We start from the raw sequence: 18011 nt of genomic DNA, 5'->3' as shown, positions 1-18011 counted from the left end.
CAGCAAGATCACAGCCCAGAAATTCACAAAATTTGGCAAGAGCAATTAGAAGTTTGGTCGGAGAAAAAAAAATCCTTTCGTAAATTCGGATGTCAATCCAAAGCTGAAGCATTCAGCTTTTAAAGTGAGTGCAAACTGGCATCTACCAAAAAGCCCTGATTAGACTTTATGCCTTTATTATACCTTTATTAAATTCCGAGGATGTCTATTTCTGGCAGATGATCATTTTTTTTTTGTTATTTGTTAAGTTTTGAACTAAGAACTTTTAATTTGTGAACTAAGGGAGTTAGTGCTAAAACTATCCCCTACTGCAGGACAAACCTGCTAGATCCTAACTACAGGGTCACGGGGGTTTGCTGGAGCCAAAAGTAAGCATACCCCCAGTGAATAAAGTTTTAAAAAGCTTATATCAATGTAGTATCTCAAATCCAAAGTCAAAATGTGCAGAAAACATCATTCAACATTGTCAATGGTGTAGCACTGTAATAAAATATACATAACACTTTATAAAAAGGTAGCAGATTGTTAACTATGTTGTTTTATATCTTGTATACAATTAAGATGAAGTCAAAACAAAATAATGCCCACCATTTTAAAAATGTTTTTGAAATTAATTCAAATTCACTTTATACATTATAACAATGAATGTGCAGTGTTTGAGAAGAGCCAGTAGAATAAAACCATATAAAGCCATGTGCCTGATGGGAAAACCAAAACAAAATGGGTTTAATGGGGAAAAACCTGACAAGAATAAAGCAAATATTAACAGAATATTCACTTGATTATTTTACTGTCCTGTAACACACTGCTGCATATATACAACAGGCAGACAGCACTATATTATCTATTTTTTCAAGATTATTCAGAATGTCCGACATCAACAACAATAAAATTCAAAATGTAAAAATATTTTATTGAAATAAACTTTGTTAAAAAAAAAAGTATACAATTTACAAGTTACAATATTTTCTTACGACATTAAATGGGCAAAAAAAAAAAAAAACAATTAAGCCAACTCACATTATAAAAAAATAAATAAATAAAAACAAAAGAAAATAAACGACGAAATAAAATACAGGATGTTATCTTGGTCTAACTGTCAAAGCAATTACACGTCTTCAACAAATACAGTACAGATATTCATCTGTCTTGGCATCTTTGAATAGGCAGAATTTGCAAGCAGACTCAAAAGGTAGAAAGCAAAATTTTTAAAAAGTACTCTAACATAACTGTTTTCAAAATCCTCACTTCAAAATGCAAAAAAATGAAAAGAGAAGCAAACTGTAATAGGTAGTATATTTACATAAGTGATAAAATATCATTTATTTACGCAATATAAATATTCCTTTAACACACAATTTAAGTATGGTTTATACCTTTAAATTCTAACGATGTTCATTTTTTGGGCTTAAGTTATATTGCAGCTCACAGTAAATTTTATTTTGGAAAATTCCTTTCAGCATGCTTAGGTTACTGTTAAATAAGGCACTTAATTCTAAGCAATCACAAATCATTTCATAAAAATAAAGGTGATATGTTTTATTAAACAATTACAGCAAAATAATTCACAGAAAAGCAAAAAAAAAACACAAAAAAAAAAAAAAACATACTCAAATCTAATGCCCTGAGAGCACTTTTTATATTATAAATAAAAATCACGAGTTGGCAATTTTAATATAAAATTTCCATACACTTAGATAAGAAAAGGCACCTGAGATAAAAGTTTGAAATTATTTACTCACTCCATACATTTAACCTTATGATCATTAAATGTTTAGGGGAGATTTAAATGGAAGTAGTTAATGAAATAGTAAATTTTCAAAGGAAAGGATTTTGGAATACTACAGTGTAATTCTCATTATATGTTAGTGCTCGTTATTGTGTGCCATTCTAAACTTCAACCTGAGAAAGCTGCATATTTTTTCTTATTAATAAGTAAAACAAAAACTATTCACATGTTTAATTCAAGAACAACAAATAGCCAGGAAAATGCTGCAAGTATTATACTAGTCCTCAAAATCAAACCAATCAATCAGAAAACGTGCTTACATCAAATATAAACTTACAACACCGCTACATCACTTTCCATTCCGCCTTCCTTATTGTGAACACCAGGATAACAATTATTTCTCAAAAGAAAAACAAGAAAGAATTATCCACTTCTTTTCAATGAAGAGCATACTTCCAATACTGAATAGAAATAAGCTAATTATTTGGTTTGTAAAGTACACATAAATAAAATATGGTATATAATCACCAGTGGGGGACAGGGGGAATCACTTTAGAAAAAGTATTATAGAGAAAGGATAAACAGGCATCTTTGGTGAATCAAAAATAATTGCTAATAATAATCTTTTTTTTTTTTCCTTCACGACTATAAAGGGTAGGGAGGGATGGGAATAAAGGAAGTCTCAAGTACAAAATAAAAACAAAGCCTTCCGGAACAAAAACGTCCATCTCTACCACACCTCATCAGTCCACGCAATGTTTCTGTCCAACCCTGCTGTGTTTAGGAAGAGATCTCCTACCTGTTTGTTGCTGTATTTTGGTGGATTAGCCTTGTAGCTGTAATCCGAATATTGGTCAGACCCTGTTGAGTTGTTATCACCTGTCCCAACAAATGTGTTGGCTGCTGGGAGGTCTTGCACAACCTGGTGCTTCTTAGAGGCAGAAGGAGACTGGGGTTGAAGTTGTATAGAGGGCAAGGGAGAATTAGAGCGATAATGCCGACCCAAATCAGGACTGCCAGGTTGATAGTTCAAAGGTAAGTGAATTCTGGGGCTGTCATTAACTGTATCATTAATGAGGTTAAACTTCAAGCTTTTCTGAAGACTAGCTTCTTCATCTTCCTCTAAGGATTTTGCTGGTTTGGGAGCTTTCCCTTTTTTACCCTTTTTACCTTTGTTACTTTTAGGTCCTTGCTTTGGAGCATACAAGTCTTTTGTTTCCTTCTTCCCTGCCTGGTAACCACTCTTTGCTTCCTTCAGCAGGTAATAACGAATGACCATCACAACCACAATAACAACAATTACTCCAGCAATACCTGCAAGGCTCCCATAAAGAATGTTGCTCCTCTGGGTGGAACGAATATAATCAGGATCCCCAGCAATGTCTGTGTCTAATGGAGTATATAAACTATGTCCCACAAGTGCTTCTACCTGGGTGATATTATTAATGGTTTCATTAATATATATGTGAACCAAAGCTGTAGCATATCTTGGTGGTTTTCCTTTGTCACTAACTTTTACCACCAGTCGATGGAGTCCAATGTGTTTCCGGAGAATTTCTTTAGCTAAAGTGATCTCCCCATCAGATGAAGAGATACGAAAAAGTTCATGTGGATTTCCACCTGTAATACTATAAATTAGCTCTTTATTGGGACCAGTGTCTAGGTCTTCAGCCTCCACTTTTTCCACACGGGTGTCTGGGCTAGAGACAGGTTTAAGAAGTGTGTAGGAGGAGTTTGAAGGATGTGTAATGTATGGAGCATTGTCATTTTCATCCAGAACATTTATAGTAACTCCAACATATGAAGACCTCGGAGGATCACCTCCATCAACTGCTTTGAGTCGAAAAGTATATGTGCTCTCTTTTTCACGGTCAAAGGAAATGCTAGAAAGGATTGTGCCTGTTCCATTTTGGATAACAAACTTGCCATTATCTGGTTCCACCGAAAGCCTCACTCGTGCATTTTCTCCCTTGTCTGCATCTATAACAGTTACCATGCCAACCGGGCTTAAAGAAGGCATGTTTTCCAAAACAGAGAAGCTGTAACCACTGAGCATAAACTTTGGATCATTGTCATTGCGGTCCAAAACTTTCACCACAACAGTAGCAGTGCCTCTTAGGCTAGGAGACCCTTTGTCAGCAGCTGCTACAAGAAATTCATAGCGCTCTCGATGTTCTCTGTCTAACTCACTTCTTACTCGGACTTCTCCAGTGTTTTGGTTGATATCAAAAAGACCTTTGGTTGCAGGATCCAAGATGACTGAATACACTAGTTCAGCATTTGTCCCACTATCTGCGTCAGTAGCTACTACATCTAAAACTCTGTCTCCAGGTTGGTTGTTTTCATGAAAGTCAACTTCAAATAGATTAGGAGAAAAAACTGGAGCATTGTCATTAACATCTACAACTTGGACTTTTAAAGAGTTAGTGCTGGACAGAGCAGGGTTTCCTGAATCTACAGCAACTATTTCTATTCGGTAGTCTTTGACCATTTCATAATCAAGTGGTGTTGTTGTCTGTAGAAAATACTTCTTTTTCTTGTCATTTGGAGATTCGCTGGCAGGTTTTAACTGGAAAGGTACATCTCCAGCCACTACACAAGTGACTACTGCATTTTCTCCTTCATCACGATCCGAAACCTGAACCAAAGCTACTGGTGTACCAATAGGCGTGTCTTCGGAAATGTTTGCAATGCCTCCTTGATGAGTTACCAGACCAATTCCACGTATCTCAATAGTGGGTGCATTATCATTATAGTCCTTAACAGTGATTGTTACTAAAACTTTAGAACTTCGTGGCGTAGGGCCTTTATCTCTTGCAGTAACATAAAATCGAAGAAGAGTGATTTCTTCCCGATCAACTAGTCCTTTCACGGAGATCACACCAGTAGAATGATCAAGTCTCAGTAATCGCTGAACAACATCCGAGGGCTGGTGAAATGTATATTCAATCTCACTATTTGGACCCATATCAGAATCATTAGCTCTCACCTATAAAAAGAAAAGGAATATGTTGTCATATTTCATATAAAGGCAAACATGAACTTTTTATTTCTATTTACTTGTGTTTACTTAAGCACAAAAAAATAAAACTATAAATTACATCTTCGATTTTATGATCTAAAATTTTCATTAAAAATACTGAAACATGAATTCAATTTAGAAGAAAAAAAAAATCAAAAGTAAGATACTCATGACAATCTTTGCTAAAATCTTTATAGGAAAAAAATCTATTCATATTTAAGTCTTCACAGAGCCTAATAAAAAAGAGAAAACACTTCGGAAATGAAAGACATCTGGGCAAACTAAAAAGACAGTTTACTAAAGGACATAAATGACTTGAAAAACCCAACATCCACCCTATTAAACTGATCACGGTTGCCTTTGAGATTTCAATTACACAATTATGTGCTTTATTCTACATTGCTTTTTTGTCCATACATTTTATGTCATAAGCTATTTTCAGCATAATGGAATCTCATGATCACAGACAATGCTCATTAGTACATTAGAACAGTTATGATGAGAACAGGCCATTCAGTCCAATAAGCTCACCAATCCTATTAACCTAGATTTTCGAAAATAATATTGAGTGGAGAATTGAAGGTACCTAATGTCCTACACTCTACCAGACTACTTGGGTGATTTATTTCACGCATCTGTGGTTTTTTGTGTGAGGAAAAACATAACAGGTTTTAAATTTGCCTTTAACAAGTTTCCATTCCTCTTCCTATTTTCTTTTTGAAGAATTTAAAGTAGCAGCTGATATCCACTTTACTAATTCCCTTCTCAATTTTAAACACTTCAGTTTTGTCACCTCGTAATCTCTGTTTATACTGTAAAAAGATCAGCTCAATCTTTTCTCATAGCTCATACCTCTCAGTCACAGAATCAGACTTATCATTTAGCTATGGACTTTTCCATAGCACTGTTAGTTCTTTCTTAATTTGGAGACTTCACATTTTTCAATAAATAATTAAAAAGTCAAAAATTAAAAACAAACATTAGTAAGTGCAAAAACAATTTTTAGCCCAAATGGCAGTGGGATTAGCTGCGACTTTGTTTGTAGCTCAGATGGCCAAATTCTTGCTAGTGGTAGGTCTAATTTATGAATTAAACAAATACAGACAGGACAACATTAATGATAAGGGGACAGACACTTTTTTAAATCTTGTTTGGCTTCTAAAAACGCTTGGTCAGGATGTAGAAGGTGAAATAACTGCCACATGTACTGTATATTGGTGTTAAAAACAGGAGAGTATTAAAATGCCGTTTACTTGCATTTTAGTTTAAACAGGATTGCTTTAACTTGTTATTTTTACAGTTAAAAAGACACATTAATCTTTACAGACATGGGAAATGTTCAGATAACAAACACCCATTCAGGGGAATAAAATCGCAGGTAAGAGGAACTGTCTGGCATTTCTGTGGATGACACAGTCACAGTTACAAAATAGAATGGCAAAAAATACAGCCTCTCGGAAGTTCTCAAACGTGTCCCTTTTTGCAAACAAACAATCAAACTATTCAATCTGCTACAGGCACACAAAAAGATTTTTTTTTTCCTGGTTGTGTAATGGTTTGAACAAACATTATGAAAATTTACTAGCGTTGATCGGCTGTGTTCATCGGTGCCTTATTTGTCAAATATTTTACTGGAAATTCACCATGTGTTCAGTTTAGACAAATGATTTCTCCCAGTGCTTCATAGTGCTTTGCAAGGCCACTGCGACTTCACAAAGCTGTAGCAGCCAATGTTGGAAGAGATAATCCCCTCCACCCCATGTACAGTATATAATGCTGATCCTAGGAGTTGGCCAAAATTGCCAGAAAACTAGCAAATACATTTAAATACAAAAAAACCCACGCAGAAGGAAACTGGAAATGTGTCGATATATTCATGTCTTAAAGGTAATATGTTTTTGTATGGGCATCTGCGGTCTGTATGTAATACATGAGCCATAATATTACCCAGAGTGTTGTGCACTTAATGTAAACAAGTGAAGAACCCACATGCTTTAGTGCCACTCTTAATTGGCAGCAGCCATAATGAATGAACAAAAAGGTCAGAACGAGGTGACCTGTACTTTTCCGTTAGTACCTGCTATTAAATCCATAGGAGACAAGCCTTACTAAATGCATGCTACATGTCTCCTAGAAATTTTACTGTTCTGATAGTTAATATTAATAGAATTAAGTAAGGGAGGCACACATTTCCCTAGCCATCAGGGAAAACTTAAACTTGTACAATGTATTTGATGTTTAAAAAAAAAACAAAAAACTGCACGATTATAATCCACTCAAAACTAGCTCAGTTCCTCCTTTCTCCAATGCATTTCCCAAAGTTTGACGAACTTCCCAAGTAGATCTGTGGATTCACCAAACTCAGTGGCATTCACTCATCACTAACACTCACAATAGGAGTTAGTGATATGTGCTTAAATCTGACCCAAAATTAGATATTCATCCATCCATCCATTATCCAACCCGCTATATCCTAACTACAGGGTCACGGGGGTCTGCTGGAGCCAATCCCAGCCAACACAGGGCGCAAGGCAGGAAACATACCCTGGGCAGGGAGCCAGCCCACCGCAGATTGAATATTCAATACGTCTCAAAATAATCTCAAAACTCCATTGAAGATCAGCTTCAGATAGACATGCATATATATTTTTCCATAAACAGGCTAAAAGCTGGTATATTTTCTCACAATTACACAAAACATTAGCTAAGAAAACATGGTTATTTTTTTCAAAATGGAACAATTTCACAAATAATTGTGCCTCAAAGAGCAAGTATTCCTTGCAACTGTTTTTGCTTTGTATCTCCTCTTAACTTAATGAGCTTTATTGGATGTATTACGTTCAACACCTTGCCTGTTTTGCAAGTATCTGTCTGTTGAACATGCATAACAAAAAAAATGCAATCTTCAAATAAAAATAAAAAGCCAACAATGCAGTGTACACCATAAAATATACTGATCAAAAAATTCAGGAAACAATCATTACATTCTAAAACCAAGTCAATTAACTTTCAGGGATATCAAACCGGTCTAGTTAGGAAGCATTCTGCTAGTGTTCTTGTAACTATTGAGGAAGCATAAGGCGGTACCTGCAGCTGACTCAGGTTGCACAGGTAGTCCAGGTCCTCCAGGATGGTACATGAATGCATGCCATCACAAAAAATGTTTGCCATGTCTCCCTGAATAGTCTTAACAGCACGAAGCAGATACCAGGAGACAGGCAGTTACACAAGGAAATCTGGATAGGGCCGTAGAAGGGCATTAACCCAGAAGCAGGTCAGGTATCTGCTCCTCTGTGAAATGCCCTATGAAATGCCCTCCAGCCAGCTACTGGTATGCATGTTTCTGACCAAACTGCCAGAAACAGACTACATGAGGATAGCATGAGGGACTGACGTACTCTAGTGGGACCTCTGCTCACAGCCAATCACTGTGCAGCTTAATTGGGATTTGCCAGAGAACACACAATTTCCAGCTCCGCCATTGGTGCCCTATTCTCTTCACAGATGAAGCAGGCACACAATAAGTACATGTGACAGATATGAAAGTGTCTGGAGACACAGTGGTGAACGCTGTGCAGCCTGCAATATCATACAGCATAACTGATTTGGCGGTAGGTCAGTGATGGTCTGGGGAGGCATACCTTGGAGGTGTGCTCCATGTGCTAGATTAAGGTACCCTAACTGCTATTAGGTACCAGGATGATACCCTCAGAGCCTTTGTCAGAACTAGTGCAGTGCGCCATGTGTTCCTGCTGGTGCAGAACAATGTCTGGGCTCATGTGGCCAGAGTGTTTAGGCAGTCCCTGGATGATGAAGACATTGATGCGACTGACTAGTCCCCATATTCCCCAGACCCGAATCCAATTGAAACCTCTGGGATGTTTTTTATGGGCATGTGCGACGCCGCCAAGCTCACTGGTGCAATGACTCAGGTCTGGGAGCAGAATCCCCAGGACACCATCCACCATCTCATCAGGAGCATGCCCAGATGTTGTAAGGAGTGCATTCAGGCACATAAAGGCCATACATACTACAGAGTCATATTATCAGTTGTCGTGATAAAATTCACGCAGGTTGGATCAGCCTACAATTTAAATTTTTGACTTTAGATTCTCAGTGTGATGTTGAATCCAGCCCTCAGTGGGTTGGTTATTTTGGTTTCCATTGACCATTGTTAAATTATTTTGTTCTTAATGACCTACACAGTATGATACAGTAAAGATTTTCCACTTTAATATTTTGTTCGTTGAAATCCAATGTATGATTTAAGTGTTCCATTAATTTTTTGAGCAAGTGTATGCACACTGCTGTTTTTATTACCACTAGTAATGTTTCACTACAGCACAGATACTGAGTGAAATGATTGAAGGAGGGCTTACGATACATGGATCTGTTGCTTTAGGTGTGAAGACAGATTAGTATAGCTATATATTCACAATACGGTGGTCACTGCAGCTGTTATCTCCTTTCAGGTGTTACTTGTCTACTCGTATGCTATGCAATGGAACAGCAAACATTTTATGGAACTTTTCTTAACAGGGACTTGTTTTGGGAAAGGTGACAGGACATACTGCAGGCACTGCATTTGCCTAGATAGCCTCTTCAGTTGCAGTAAAATGTTTTACCTTTAGATGTTGTACTGTTTGCACTGTTATCCTGGATGAAATAAAACCATTTCCAAACAGCTGAGCTAACACTACTGTACCTATTCTAAACTCTTCTTCCAATCCTCACTCATGACCACCACCAGGCAACATAGGAGTCAATTCAGTCACCGGACAGGTTGGAGCACCACAATTGCTGACCTGCTTAACCCTTGGGGTTCTGAATTGCTACTAGGGCTGCAATGATTAGTTGACGTAATCGACGACCGACTACAAAAAATTGTCGATGCGGATTTTTTATTGCCGACACGTCATAAACAGAACCTTCAATAGAGGCTCCAGTCACAAAGAACCACATTGGTTTTTGTAACTGCAATGCACTACATGAACGTCTGGGGGCAGCATAGTTTATTATTGTTTGTCAAGACTGCACACAGTCCTACCAACGAAGAAGAACGTCTGAGGAGAAGAAGAATGTAGAGGAAAATAAACATGGTTGCAATGGCGAGTTGGATTGAGGAGGGGGAAGGAGATGGAAAAAAAATTGAGACAAACTTTCTGAAGTGTGGGAGTACTTCACCGAAACAGGAAAAAAAAGCTGAATGCAGATTATGCAAAGCGTAGCTTTCTTTTCATGGCAGCACCACCGCGATGCATGAGCATCTGAAACACAAGCATCCTGGAGCTGTGATGCCACTGTCTCTTGAAAGGTACGTTTTAGCGAGTAAAGTTAGTGTCACATGTTAACATTGATGTTTGTACTATAATGTGTATATCAAGGTTTCGACAATGATAGTTAACCCTTAAATCGACATATACTTTACTTGGAGGTTAATGCACCCCTGGATGCCAAATACTTTTTAGCTGCACTTTTTAAGTAAACATCACAATTCACAAAGAAAATGTGAAATTTGAATGGAACACGTATTTTTTTTCATGCAAAGAGCATGACAATTACTGCAACACTGATCATTTTACACACTGCAAATGAACTGTAAAAACTAAAAAAAAATACTGCAACAATCTATTACTATATGTTCAAGATTCAGTAAATCACAGAGCCAACTGCGCTTGAACTGGATGCACGCAAACACACAGAGGTAAAGGCTGATGATTACAGGCTCGCCTAGTGCAGTGGCTGAATCCCAGAGACAGTGATGCTGCAGTGCTGCCAGGGCTGGCAGTGCTCATGAGCTGGCTGCTTAACAAATGTACGGCACTGACTGATCAGCTCCGGCATGCTACCAAATTGCTTTGTGAAGCAAATATAGCCAGTTGTGGGGTTCAATGAATGTACTTCGCTGAATATACTCGCTCCCTGCGTGATGGCAAATTGCACTGAGACGTGACTACAGCCGGTTTCAGCATTCAATGAATGTACGTCACCACATATACTCGGCTTCGACGTGCTTCCAAATTGCACTGGAAACCGACTCTAGCCGGTTGCGGTGGTTTAAGGGTTAAATCAATATAACTTCAGTTATGTTTGCTAACGTGTTTGGAGCTATAGTAAACGAGTGAATAGGTGTAGCTGAGCCATCCTAGTTTTTTTTTCTTCTTTTTTCGTATAATATTTGAGTTCATATGAATAGTAAACCATCTCTAACTAACGTTAGGTAACTTGTGTTTTGAAGTATATCAGTAATTAGCTTGTTACATATTTTAGTCTGTTATTTTTTTATTTTGGCATTAATATAGTACAGGATGTGATAAACTACAACACTTTTCCTTTAGAATGTGATGATTAAAACATTTTTTCTGTCTGCAAAATCATTCTTGTGTATTCCTGCTACCTCTACTTCCTCTGAGCGTCTTTTCACAGCAGCTGTGCACATTGTCTGAAAGAAGAGAGCCAGCCTCACACCAGAGCATGTAGAAATGCTCACGTTCCTGCACTGCAATCAGGAATATAAGAACTGAATCTTTTATAAGCTGTACATTATTGTTTTATTTTATTTGTATTGAAGCTTTATTTAAACTTTTGGACTTTAAGACACACCAGTGGCTATTTTTGGTTAAGTTAAATGCACTTTTTTTGTTTAAAGACTATGTGCACTTTAGTTTGTATTGTTTAATGTATTTCTTTTTTATTGTGATGGTCACACTAATATAAAACATCTGATTATTTTCATATTCATATGTTTCACTGGTTATTTTAATTTGATTATTATTAATTTTAATTGTGTTAATGGAGAAACATCAGGGTGATATTCAGAACAGGATGAGCAACCACAAGTCACAGGCATCAAAATAGTCGGGCATGAAATAATTGTCATTAATAGGAAAAAAAATTGAACAGTCAGTCGACTACAAAAATAATCATTAGTTGCAGCCCTAATTGCTACTCTGTAACCTTCTACACTGTCTAACAGCATCTGGAAAAGACAACAACCAGGGCACCAAGTTCACCTCAGCTAACTGCTAAATCCACCTTTGTTGGGACTCCCAACAGAGCCCAATTGCAGATGTGTATGCTGAAAGGTTAAGTACAAAAGCTAAGCATAAAATTATTTTGCCATCATTGTCCTTTCAGGTGGGTCTGTAAGTGGAATGACCTTTAAACTGCACAACTTCTAGCATTAAACCTGGTCCAGTCTCCTTAGTAATACTGTAAAATTTAAAAGGTCTTTTGGCAAACAAGTTAATATGCCTACAGGCTCCTCACACTGCTGGTTACAGAGAATTCTCTTTATTTGCATTGTGCATTTATCTGGGCTGTTTCGAAAAGTCATTAGGAGGAGGTTGGATTTGTGATATTTGATTTGAAAATGACAACCATCACTTTGATGTGAAAGCAGACAGTTGAATCAATGAAAAGAAAAGCTGGCCCACATCACAATATATCATAAACAAGTATACTGTATTTTCATTGATCTGAAAGCTAAAATTCTCCATTTTTTATTGGGTAAAAGCCTGTCCATTAACCAGCAGAAATTCCATCTCTCCTTCCCACCTAGTCAGAATCTGCTATGCAGCTGCCATTTCAGCAAGCTGTGAAGACAAAGGAAGGCTGCAGGTAACCAAAAATATGATGTTTTAATGAGAAACTCTAACAGCATGTAAATAACAAAAATAAAAATTTAAAAACCATACACCTTTTTAAATTAGTCTCAAGTGACAACAAGGCAATGCTGCATTTGTTTGTATTAGCTTTTAGTGCATAGTTTTTAAAAATGTGATTACCTCAAAAATCAAACCAATTTACTCTTCAATTAATTATCAATATAATCAATAGTGACAGTACTAATACCAAGTCAAGAGACTTGGAGTCAACTTATGATTGAGTTTATATTGATTGACTTGGAAATGCACACAAATTATCACATGATTACTTTACAGTTACATTTAGGTTCACCAATATTTTATAAAATGATGGTGACTCGGTTAAGAATCTTGCAAATTGACCTAAATTAGATCAGCAAAATTTACCTGGAGTACAGAGTGTCCCACAGCACTATTTTCAGACAACTCAGCCTCATATTGAGACTTTTCAAATTTCGGAGTGTTATCATTGGCATCAAGAATGCTGATCCTTAAGAGGGCACTGCTGTATCGTGGGGGATTTCCACCATCTTCCACCTTGATGTTCAGGTCATAGGAATCCTTAACCTCTCTATCCAGGTTTCCCATTACAATTAACTGTGGTTGCTTCTCCTCTTGTTCCTCTGCCACTTGTAGTCCAAAGAGTCCCTGTCCTTCAGTACCAGGGGTCAGCTCATAGTTGGCTACCCCATTACGCCCAGAATCCTTATCAGTTGCCATAGAGATTGAAAACAGGGCCCCTAAGTGTGTATTTTCAGGAATGGAGAGAGTTAAAATTGGGGAAGGAAACTGTGGTGTATTGTCATTAATGTCTAATACTTCAATCTTGCCTTCAATCAGTCGTGGACTCTGATTTTGGTTAAGGTCTGTTATGGATACCTCAAACTCAAGAATGCAAGGATCTCCCTTGAAAATGTTTTGACACTCCTTCAGTGTTTCCCGGTCAATCGGTGTCTCTGTGGTAAAAATGTCTCCTGTTTTCCCATCCACTCGGAGGTAGGGCGCACCCACTTCAAGCTTGTAAAGGTGTCCAGAATCTGGAAGACCTTGGTCTGATGCAAGGCTCCCTATCAGTGTATTAGGTGGTTGTTCTTCTGGAACTTTGTAGAGGATCCTACCCAAAGTTCTGGCACAGGATACCAGTAGGATGGTCAACAATAACATAGATTTAGATGACAACCCCATTTTTAAAAGTCGACAAACCACTGGCAGTCTGTAAGAAGTAAAAACAAAATGAGTAAACATGAAAAATACTAGATAAAAAGTAATAAAGCAAAATGGACATTTAAAAATAATTCACAAAAACATTAATAAATAGTTAAAAAAAATATATGAATACAATTCATTAAGAACTGCTGCTAAGTAATGCTAAAATAATTACCTGGTGATTAAAGCAGCACCCTTTAATTATACTGAAGTTTGTAAACAAGCACTTATTGATTAATATGCGCTGCATGGCTAGCAAATGAAGGTACAGCTAAAAATTAAAACCCACTCTCAAGAACAATAAAAATATATAACAAAATACTTTTTTTTTTATAGAAATAATGCAGCTTTTTCTATCTTTGCAATTAATACTAAAACGCTAATATTAATTCTGCAGACTACTGTATGTATATGATGTACTATTACTCTGCATAAAAGGTGACCGTTGTGTGAAACTAGTAATTCAAATGCATTTTTTATGCTAAAATATATATACAGTACAGTATATATATTTTAATATTAAAATATTGACTGTGGCATTTTTATAATTAAACTCTAGACCACGGGTGTTAACTGTTAATTTTTTTATTAAAAAAATTAAATTCTGTATACTTATTGTACAGTCCCTAAAAATACTAAAATAAAAATAGTACAAATGTCATAAAAGAAAATAAAATGCCTCTCAAAATTACAAGCTGTCATTATGTTTAATTTCTTCTGTAATGTACTTATCTGAAACAAAGCTTAATAAAAAAAAAAGTAGTTTACACCATTTGTCTAACAAAAAATGTACAATTCTCACAAATTGATTTAACTAATTAAATATTGGCAGTTAAACACTGCTTAAATGTATATATACATGCCCTTTGTAAGTTTTAATTATTTTAATATTTGTTGTTAAAAATGTATATTTATACAATTTGTATTGTAATTATACTGTAAATATCGATTACCAATTAAGTATGCAGAACTTGTTTCTTCCCAAAATGTATACTGCATGACAAACACAAATAAATTACGAACTATTAAAAAAAAAAAAAAGCTGCAAATTTATCAAATGTTCATAAGAAGTTTATCAGGAAGATAAAAAGATAACATGGTTAACAAGTTCATAATCAAAATTGTTTGCTAAGCAATAGTTTTGAATTTTTCTTTATCTTCTCTTTTTCTAGTTGAAAATGTGCACTCCTGTACTTAACACAAGCTCACTCATCATACAAACTGAGACAAGCAGTGTTTGTTTTAATTAAAGGACAAAAATAAAAAGGTCTAATATCATTAAGGTGGCTTTTCTGGTCGTTTATCTAATTGCACAGAACAACTCCTCTAATTCCATTTTCTGTTTATTACTCCAATTTTTTAAATGTAAAGGCTAATATTCCAATCTTCTCTCTCTCTGGTAAAGTCTGCCTTACTACTCTCTCTATACAAGAAATTTGCTGCAAAATAATACATGTACTAACTCAACTACCATAATACCTCACGTAAAGGAGCATTACCACTAAATTCCCAAAAAGCTTAGAAAAGCAGATGCTGAAAAAAATCGTTTTGTGTGACTGGCCAATTTATTGTCACTGATCAAGTGTTTTTAGTGAAAAATTGGACAGTTTAGATCACCGACCAATCAGTCTGAGTGTAATTAATTTTTTATGCACTATGAATCACAAAAAGTCACTAGACTAATCTCAGTTAGTCATATGGTTAATCGAGGGAGTTCAGTAATATCTAGTAGTCCCCTGTGAATTTGACTGCTGTATAACTTCTGAGCTACTCAGACCGCAAGGACTTGCAGCTTTCATATAAATTTTTGACACGTGGCACAATTGTGAAGGTAAAGTGTAAGTATTGTCAGAACTCGCTGAATGTCATCTCCCAGCACTGTACCTTCAAGTATATTTAGAGGTCTGCAGTCTGGTGTGATAAATTTTGCAATAAATGCATTAGTTTATGCTTTATATTTTGTACACTCATGGGTTGTAGTTTGCCACAGATTTAACTTTAGAGTTTTGAACAGTGGCATCATGCATGTTTTTCTCTGAAATGTTAGGCCAAGGATGTTGTAAACTTAATGTGGGCAAATTGTAAAATTACTGACGTACAAGAATCGATAATTTTATCCTTCTAACCATCTGAAAGAGTTTTAAATCGAAAGCAACCATCATAAATTGAGGGTTTTTTTATCATTGTTAACACAATAGCTTAGACCACAGGTCCCTAAATTTTAGGTCAAGGCAACTCGAAAATCTGGCCAGGGGCCAGGACTAATATAAAGCTAATGCTGTGAAACAAAGCATGACCATGGGTCTTAGTTACTGCTAAAACGGATCCCACTGAATGATTTTGTATACTAGCACACCTGTTATTCAACGCAAACGCTTAACTATAGCCAACTACTAACACATGTATGATTATATGTCATATAATACCTCTAAGGCTAGGAGGAGACTGTGCAAACTTCAGAGACAGTACCTGGTTCCAGATTCAGACCAATCTGCCAAGGTATTTTGCATTTTTGAAAGGTTAGTACAGAATTTAAAACACCAATGTATATTTGTATCTCTACAAAAAAGAAAGAAAGCTGAACGAAGTGGATTAAAATATCAAGCTTCTAAAAAAAAAAAAAACAACCACCTTGGTAAAGACATTTTCTTGGGGTCTAAAAACTCTGAAATTAGTTGTTAGTCAAAGTCATCCTGTAAAAACTGTTGGTAGTGTCATATACATAGCTTTATATTTATTCTATTTATTATTTGTTGGCATCTACTTTACAGTACAGTGTAAAAGATGGATGATTGGTATTGCTGTTAAAATACATTTTCCCTAGCAATTAAAAATAAATTTAAAAAACGTGTAATTTTTTCTTGTATATCAAGTCTAATAAATATTACCATTTTGGTCAAAGCCAATGGTTTCAGGCTTCAGAGCAGCCTTAGTTTAACCTTCACTCCCTTATCCAATCTGTAACATACAAAATTCTCACTTGCCACAGATTTACAATGCACCAGTATATATACACAACAATACAGATATTGTCTGCATTTAAAGTAAAATTATTTTAACACCACATTCAGAAATCTGCACAGATGCAAAAAGGTAGTCTCTCCAGTGTTCCTTGTCCAACAGGTAATGAAGTTGTTACTTCAAGAATCTTCAAAATATAGATTACCTCATTTCTCTTATGCCAAGTATGCAAAGATTGATGTCTTAGCCATTCTAGTCTGGAGTGTGGTTTACTTTGATGTTACCTCCATCTCCTAATTGCACATGCCTTGTCACATCTATAAAACAGCTGCCTATTAATGTTACATTAATTAGATAGCACAGCAAGTAATGATTATGGAGGAAATGGGAGCTCTACTTTTAGTACTATGTTTGTAATAACACCTCAAAAAGACAGAAGCTTGACAATTCTCACAAGAACACTCGTTACATTTTTCTTTTATAAACTGTCAAATACCCCACAAATACTTCATACAGTATATGGCATATACCTTTTTCGCTTGACCTGTACAGAAGGAAAATGAATGAATAAGTCCTAAAGGAATTTCTCTCAACAAAGGAGTAAAGAGAGAATGGTACTATAAATCTGCAATTCCACAGGGGCATGTGCAATTCAAACTATTTTTGACTTGCGCATGAAGAATTTTTTTAAGACATGAGAAGTGTTAAATTCCAAGAGAGTTTCTTCATTGGCCAAGACCAGACAGTTGATTTTAATGTTACTGCATTGTGCCTTGTTAACTAGAATTACAAAAGATTAAGTACAAAGAGAATCTTAGCTTAAAAATATTTTTATGTATTTTTATGTAAAAAAGGGGAACATATAAGCAATGTTGGACACCCCACTGCTATGTTATTGTTGCTCCCAAAAAAAAAAAAAAAATCAAGATACTGGAACAGAACTATATGACGCAGATAGCCACCTTTCACCTTACATTTTTTATTTCTTAATTATACCATAGGGAGATTTAACATGTCTCATTAAGAATAGTACCCTAATAACATCTCTCTACCGAACCTTCTTTACACAATCATATTTCATTTCATGGTTACAGATAGTACAAGACATTTCCTGCCTTAACTTGAAGTCACACTCTGAAAGAACACTCTTTCACTCATCGATTCAATTTAGTTAGTTAATGACCAACCATGTTTAATTTTGCTTACTGTCATATATTCAATAATATAATGAAATAATTACTTGCACACACTCAAGTCTCAGGGAAAAATGAAGAAAGCACCATCAAAAGCACAAGATCATTTATCTTCTGTTTTTACTTTCTGAATAACTATATGAAGTTTAAATAGCAAACAGAGTTATTTTTATTCAGTCAATTAACTACGTTAGGCGAGTGGAAACTTAAGATGGGAACATATAAAAAAGCTTTATATTTAGCACTTTTGCTTA

At 35.8% G+C, this 18011-nt stretch overlaps 1 protein-coding gene across 5 annotated transcripts in view; it reads right to left on the bottom strand.

Moving 5' to 3' along the window:
* Window positions 1-18011, bottom strand: part of LOC120542166 (protocadherin-1-like) — a 367416-nt gene that overhangs the window by 337290 nt on the left and 12115 nt on the right. For all 5 annotated transcript variants that reach the window (XM_039774408.1, XM_039774407.1, XM_039774404.1 and 2 more), the window contains exons 2-3: window positions 12785-13610; window positions 2529-4718 (exon numbers count right to left, since the gene is read on the bottom strand). In XM_039774408.1, the coding sequence (XP_039630342.1) occupies window positions 2529-4718; window positions 12785-13610 (3016 nt within the window). The remainder of the gene's footprint in view (window positions 1-2528; window positions 4719-12784; window positions 13611-18011) is intronic.

The sequence above is a fragment of the Polypterus senegalus genome, chromosome 13, assembly GCF_016835505.1.
Source record: "Polypterus senegalus isolate Bchr_013 chromosome 13, ASM1683550v1, whole genome shotgun sequence".
Taxonomy (NCBI): Eukaryota; Metazoa; Chordata; class Cladistia; order Polypteriformes; family Polypteridae; genus Polypterus; species Polypterus senegalus.
Note: the sequence above shows the minus strand (reverse complement) of the source record. Positions and strands in the feature narration are given on the sequence as shown.